Below are 7,938 nucleotides of genomic sequence, written 5' to 3'. Positions count from 1 at the left end.
GCCCACCTCTGTCCAGGTCTAGTAAGGTGAGCATCTAAACTGCCTAAGCTCCCACAAAGCCAGTATGTGCAGTAGGATCAAAAACCCATTGCCATTGTTCTTGAGTTCTCAGTAGTCCCCATTGTCCGCTATGTTCAGTGCTTAGCAATTTAAAGGCACAAATCAAAAGTGCTCCTGGACAGTAAAAAATTACAGATTCACAATAGGATAGTGTAGGGCTGGGTCTACCCTTGTTCCTGGGGTTCATCTTGAGGACAGTTTCTGGTCAGTCAGCTAAAACATTCTGTTTGTTCTGTGCTCCCTCTGCCCTACCTGGTGATTAGTTTTAGAGCATTGTTGACTCCATCTTTGATGTGGTAATTTCCCACCTGCCTGGGCGGAAATCCTTATGCAGCAGCAAGGTATGTAAGGATTTCCCCAAGGTTGAATAAATGGCTTCCGGCTGATCTCCTTTCAAATGACCCAGGTCTCTTTGTGTGTTCTTTCAATCTCCAGGACCTTGCCCAACTCACCTACAGTACAGTGGCACGCAAACTGTATGGAAGGGGTAACACATAATTGGGTGTTACAGGACAGATTCAGACATAAAAGACCTCTAAATGGGTCATAGCGTTAGACATACATAGGCTTGGAAGAGAGAAGAAAAAGAATTTAGAGAATAAAGTTAATGCCTTAAAAAAAAGAGTAAAGTCTTTAAAGGAACAGAGTACAGATAGATTAAAAGAAATAAAGAAAAATAAGCAACGTAAAAACGGAAAATTCACAGAGGGTCTGGATTATGTATTTTATTGTGTTTTCTTTAAAACTTTTGACTGTGAAGGAGCTAAGTACAAAAAAACCCATTTCATTAAATAGCCTGCTAAACTGAACCTACATATATGTTCTAAAGGTATCTTGACTTCAGAATTTGGATCTAAGGATATCATGCTTTGAAAAGAGTTTCTTCTTTTGTTTTCCCAGAGGATGAGACCCTGTGGATTGCTTCTATCTCAATATGGTATGATAGACCACATCCTTCTGAAAGGTTGCTGTGAACACCCTCAAAATTTACTTCACTCAACTGCCAACTGAGATGAACCTGGCACACAGGTTACACCATGAAAGATCTGATTAACAGTGCCCCCATTCAGCACGAAGCAGTTTGGAGATAAATAACTACATCCATATTCCCAAATATTGCTTATAAATGTTCTTTTACATTTAAAAGGGGATATGATATAGATATGAATAATTTACACTGGTATAAATTTTTGCTGTGATGATATAAATTTAAGGTCAATTTTGTTATATGTATATGTATTTCTGATCTTGATTAAGGTATTGTGATTGTGTAATTTATTTAAAAATGCACTGTATAATTAGGAAATATAGGTTGTTAGTGAATAATCACCGATAATAGTCAAGTTTGTAGTCATGCTAGTTACATTTTCTAGATGTGCATAGATATATTTCAGATAAGTATTCTTCATATCTTTCAAAGACTACAGAATATGGCATTTTAAATGTGTTAATAACTTAGGATTTTTCATGACAATGAGACACATCTGATCCTGGCAGCACTAATCTACTTCAAGAGGAAGATGGGCATCAAAGAGACTCCTTATGGAGTTGGTTAGCCATTTGGGCAGGAAATTGTTCTTGCCTGGACTATTGCATAAACTAGACACAGAGAACCCACAGAGAGAGGACTGCTGAACTTGCTAAAGGTGAGATGGTCCTTCAGGGTTCCTGACTCATGAAAGAGTCTGCGAGAATTTCTGCAGGACACAGCAAAAACTGACTGAACTCTCTTTGAAATTTCCTGCTTCATGGAAATGTCTGCTGGATACTATGGGCCTGAAGGCCAAAGATGGATGCCACAACGGTACAAAAGAAATTTGGGTGACTGTCCAGGCAGTGAGATGTTTCTGTTATTTATAGAGTTTTAGAAGCTGCTTACTTCTTGTTTAATTAGGTAATATTATATCCTTCTGGAGTTATTGATGGAGTTGAAGAATAGTCATAGTTACAGTTTTCCTTAGTTATGATAAAAGATAAAATGGATATAAATTTTGTAACTGTAATTCTTGCTTTACAACTGTTTTGTTATATGTAATTTTGCTATGCTAAAGTTAAAGCCTTTCTTTTTTGTTTCAACAGAAAAAGAGGAAATGATGTAGGTGGGTCTTCTATCTATCTGTTGCTTTCATTGGTTAATTAACAAAGAAAACTGCTTGGCCTGATAGGTCAGAACATAGGTGGGTGGAGAAAACAGAACAGAATTCTGGGAGGAAGAAAGCACAGTCAGGAAGACACCATGTTTCTCCTACCCAAGATGGCTGGTGGTTAGACTCATGCCAGTAAGCCACATTCAAGTGGCGATACACATTAATAGAAATGGGTTAATCAAGATGAGAGAGTTAGCCAGTATGAGGCTAGAGCTAATGGGCCAGGCAGTGTCTAAATGAATACAATTTGTGTGTTGTTATTTCGGGGCATAAACTAGCCAGGCGGCTGGGAGTCTGGCGGCAGGAATGCAGCCCGCTGCTCCTTCTACATCTGTCCATCCCTAATCAAGAGGTGAGATATCTCTTTTCATTGATGGAGGGCCCCCCTGCCCATCCTTCAATGTTAGGCTTACTAATGAGGCTAAAGATCTATGACAAAGATGACAAAGTGCTTTGGCCATTCCAGCTACCTCTAGCCTGCAATGCCACGACCCTCAGAAGTCCTAGTTGGCAGTGTTCCTCTGGACACCCAGGGGTTTGGGGGAGCATATGGCAATCTGTCTAACTACTATGGATACATCAAATACATTCTGATCTGTGTAAAGTCACCTCTAAGTTTGATTAATCTTTCCAACTTGACCTTAAGGCACAAGTGTGGCAGAGAAAACATAAGGACAAGAGCCAGATAAGCTTGTCTTCCCCTGTTCCCCTGTTCTCTAAAGATTACCCACTCAACCTGGGTGGGCTCTATCTTGTTCCAGGAAATGGTTGCAAGAGTCACAGGAACTATGGACAATCACTTGCCAAAAAACAACAGTTTCAAAGGGAAAGCACCTTTATATCTCTCTGGTCCACATTAACGGTCTTCTGAGGAACCAGAAGGAACTGTAGAATTCTGTATACTGATACTAATTCTAATCCCATAGAAGCTTCCTCATGTGTATGTGTGTGCATATTAAATCAATTTAAGTGGCATTCCTATGTCAAAGTAGAGACAAAACCCTAATCCAACACCATATGCTAACAAAGACTCCACTATAAAGAATGGGTTACATCTTTTTGATTAATTAGTCCAAGGGCTCCAACAGGCACACCAAAATATAGAGGCTATATTGCTTTTTCAATTAACTCCCATTCAGAACCTGACATAAGACCTAGATTCTTTGAAAAGTGAGAAATAAAGTTGGTGCTCAACTGGATATTTCATGTCCATAGATTCATATTCATAGTTCTCAGGAAGGTAAAACATACGTTACAGGAGGGAGAAAAGCAATCATGAATATAAGCTAGCTATGAATTCTATGGTCTCCCATGATAAGACTGGTCATCAGCCCTAGGTAAAAACTTACTAGTATTCTGCTAAATGAATACATCAATATAATGATTCCTAATGACACAGGACTGCAACCTTAGATTTATGCATCACTCAACCCTCATCAGATAAGTTTAACATAACACCCACAATTGGACAATGTGCAGAGAATGAGATACTTTGAAGCACTCAGAACTATGTATCTTTAGGGCTTATATATGATATATATGAGAAGGCAGAAAAAATGTAAAGGCCAGAGGTCATGTATAACTACAGATAAGGCATTTTCCAGATATAACAGGACTATTGAATATATTATACTCACCAAGACTGTGACAGCATGCACAAGATTTACACAAGCTCAAGACAGAGAAACTCCCAGTGAGGAGGAGGAGGAGAGAAAGAAGGCACAATCTCATACCCCTAGCCAAGCACCTATTTAAAGTCCACAGATTCTGGGAGAGGGAAAAATCAATATCCTTCAATGGAATGGAGATGTTATATCAACCACATTTCTGAGTATGCCTCATGTTCAGAAGCATATGGCCAACAAAAATCCAGATCTTTGGCCTTTTGTGATTTTTTTTAGTCTTGTTTTGTTTTCATTTTTGTGAAACAGAGTGCATATAAAAAAGAAACCATGCCGTTGGGTTAGTGTGGCTAAAGGGAAGTGGATAGGAAAATGGTGAGAGAGGAGAAAACTTAAGAAAAATATGTATTTTACAAAATTCTAAAAAAACAAAACAAAAAACCCCAACCAACCAATCAATCAATCAATCAATCAATCAATCAATCAATCAAACAAACAAAAAACAAGTAAATGAATCTAGCAGTACTGGCTAGTAGTGTATGGTGCAGCATACAAATGCACCATGTAGAAGAACACACAATAACCCTAAAAAACAGTGCCACACTGATTTTCAAAACGTAGATATTACCTCAACACTATTTAGGTGAAATGAGATTAAAAACAATGTAATTCCACTGTATACTACATTCTGGATGCATTAAGTATCATTTCTAATGAGGAAATGGGCTAATACCTCTGCAAGTCAGTATTGCCATTTGCTTTAAATTCACCACAGGAGATGATGTTTCATTCCAACTTACCTGATTCTATGCCTTTTGCCTCCTCTATGCCTGTAATTGAGGATTCTTTGTTTTGTTCAAGACAGACGACTAGTTCTGGTTTTGATATAGGAAGGCCTGTGCATTAGAAGAGACAAATGACAATTTCCTTACATTATGTTTACTCTGGTCGGGTTTCAAAAACTGGTTTTTAGCCAGTGGATAAAAGACTAGAATGGAAGATCCACAAGAGACTTCCTAATTGTTACCTCTTAAGAGATGCTTTAGACTTTCAGATATTGATACATTTAATTTTTGTATATATTTACTCTCCTTTAAATTACTCTGAGAAAAAATACAACTGGTAGAATCAACTTTAACAAAGATACACATATGTGCTACTAAATGTCAGATACATGTAAAAGTACTATTAAATTGGAGGATTTGCTAAATATCAAGATAAGGGAGAGTGGTTTAAAATGCTTCTATTAACAACTACCTCAGTCTAGGACGAACAGAGCTGAGACTAAGAAAACAGATAGGTATAAATAGAAAACATATTTGATAAAAATCATAGAATGAAGTAGAAATAATGAAAGAAAACTATTCTCACCCACAGAGACCAGGTTGCTGTAATTCTCCAACATGACAACCCAGTACAAAGTCCTCTGAGCAGAGTTCAGGCATTCCCACTCCTCCTGGGAAAAGTCTATGGCCACGTCCTTGAAAGTTAAAGGATCCTGAAATAAAAATTGTTTCATTCTGTGTCCTTTGGCTGAGTCTTTACTAAGTGAATGAAATTTATAATTAACTACAAAATTTGTTCTGTTATCATTGATCAATCTACATTTTCCTAAAGTTTTGATCTGGGAGGGAGGGAGAGAGTATGTTTTGACTTGTCTACAATGATCCCAAGGACCCTCGGGTGATAATTTAATGGGCATGGGTCTCTCCTCGGTAAGAAGTAATCATCCACATCTTTCTCTATAGCACTTAATATCTACATTCATCTCTATTTCAGAAAGTTTGTAAATATTTCAGATCATGCATTCTTGGAGAGAAATATAAAACAAGGGAAGAGAGGGGGAAGCACATTGCAGCACATAGGTGACATAAATGCTAAAGGGTTAATATTGAGAACCATATAAAATAATCAAAACAACAAAATAGGCTAACTATGATGATCAGATCCATGTTAGTCTTGTTTTTAGAAGGATGGAGGACCTGGTGACAACTCATCTCTGTTATCTTTTGTAGTCTCCTCCAGCTGGGTGTGATGGGTACACAGGGTGACAGTGGCAACCTTCACTGATGTAGAAGTGATAAGGATCACAGGATATGGGTCTTTCTATGTTGGCCTTTGGCTTTGAGTAAACATCCTCTTCACCCACGTAAGGTCGCCAGGATGGAGTTGTGGGCAGGCTCAGACACAGGTAAGGGTGCAGCCTCTTGACCTGTCTGATAAATGTTCTCTGGGTCTGTGTAGGGTCTATAACAAATTGAGAAGGAAGGGATTAGTAACCTGAGGGGAAGTTCCTCAGGAACTTCTCTATATGGGGTTCACCTCACCTTTGAGCGGGCAGAGTAGGAGGTTGACCCAATTTTTACCTGTCTAAACAGAATATTTAGTTTACCTAAGTTGAGCAGAGCATATCATAAAGTTTATAAACACTGTAGATTATACATGATGGAGAGATTGATCCTGAAGAATATGTGAGGCAAATAGATGACATGCTCTGTGCAAGATTTGATATTGGCAATCATGTGAGAAAATGAAAACAAAGTCTTATAAAAAGTGACGAAGTAGTGACTGCTTGAGGGTTCTGCAAATGAAGCATTCCTGTAAGAACAACCTGTCCCATCCTTGTGCATACCTTAGAACAAGCCATCTCTCATTAACCTTCTGTTTGATATTCTCAGGAAACTTTACCTCAAAATTTCACCTTCCTCATGATAATCTAGATTTGAAGGCAAACAGCAAACCCTCTACACCTTTTACTATACCCAGAGACTAGAAAACTGGAATCCAATATGACCTCACTCTGCCCTGTGTCAGGGCAGATGTGCTTCCTCAAAAGCTCCTAGAGGAAGAACAAGCCTAAGGTTATTACTTTCTGTTTTTAGGTAGGCAAGTGAGAGGAAGGCCTACATTGCAGACCTGTGAAGGTAACTGAAATCACCTGCTATACATTACACATGCAGATTGACATTTCCATTGGAGCCTGAGCACAGCTGTCAGAAGCCCTAAGGACTCTTTTCCTCACTTTCTTTTTCTCTGTGATGTTTGAACAATACTGATCATTCTCTTGAGAATAACTGACAAAATTTGTGGTGTAGCAACAGCTAAAACTATTTCTCAAACTGGCTGAAAGATCTAGATGTTTGATACTAAAAGGGAGCGAATAAATCCATGTCCCACAACTGTCTCCAATGAGGTACTCTGGTTTCCACATCCCAGTCTAAAATCCTATGATGCTGCAGCATGGCAGAGACACTCATAATCAGATTCTTTTACAAGTTTCCTTTTCACAATGACATTGCTTCTCTAGGATGCACTGTCAAAAGCACTAATGTAAGAAAGAGACATGAGAAACAGAAGGTGAAATTCAGACAAAAACGTGGTCTAATGCACTGCTCTAATGCCTTTGGTCATTTAGACAACTAAACTACACCCTCAAACATCATTGTCGGCAATTTAACGTATATAAAAGAATGAAAAATCTCTCATATATAAGTGAGCTCTAAAAAACAAGAATTCCTTAATTCAATTGTACCAAGAATACACTGCACAATACTGGGAAGTGACACTGTACTCCATTTCAGACCTCACACATACTCAGTTTGTCTTCATTTTCATCAGAAATTAGGCAGTAACTACTCAACCATTCCTTTAATATTTAAAGGGAATGCTCAAACTTTTCTAATTTCCTGTCTCTGTCTTCCACTGAGGTAAGGTGTTTCATAAAATCCAGGCTGTATTCTATGTATCTCAGGATGCAGAATACAGGTTGTATGGATCCTGCACTGTGAAATTTAAATTTCAGAGTTCACTTCAAAATTACTACAAATGAAGAATATCCATTGAATTTTAAGTGATCAATAGCATGCCAGTGCATAAAAAATTCCTTAAGTTAGAAATGAAAGCAGAAATTGAAAACATCCCTCAAGAGATTTAAATATAAACAACTCCAACATTGTCGGCTATGGAATTCTCCAGAAGAGGCACATCCAGCATAAAGAAATAAACCCTCCAAAGTCCAACTTTTCACCTAAGTTCCTGCAAGAAGAAGAAAGAAGAAGAAAAAGGAGAAGAGGAGGAGGAGGAAAGGAGGAGGAGGAGGAGGAGGAGGA

At 38.2% G+C, this 7,938-nt stretch overlaps 1 protein-coding gene across 1 annotated transcript in view; it reads right to left on the bottom strand.

The window, feature by feature from the left end:
* The window catches only part of LOC101990651 (zinc finger protein 708-like), a 27,565-nt gene that overhangs the window by 9,819 nt on the left and 9,808 nt on the right, over positions 1–7,938 (bottom strand). Inside the window, 2 exon segments of the mRNA XM_013352363.1 lie at positions 4,630–4,725; positions 5,201–5,327. Coding sequence (XP_013207817.1) covers positions 4,630–4,725; positions 5,201–5,234 — 130 coding nt within the window. The 5' untranslated portion in view covers positions 5,235–5,327.

This window comes from Microtus ochrogaster, linkage group LG9, assembly GCF_000317375.1.
Source record: "Microtus ochrogaster isolate Prairie Vole_2 linkage group LG9, MicOch1.0, whole genome shotgun sequence".
NCBI classification, from domain to species: Eukaryota; Metazoa; Chordata; class Mammalia; order Rodentia; family Cricetidae; genus Microtus; species Microtus ochrogaster.
This window is presented reverse-complemented; position numbering and strand designations above follow the sequence as displayed.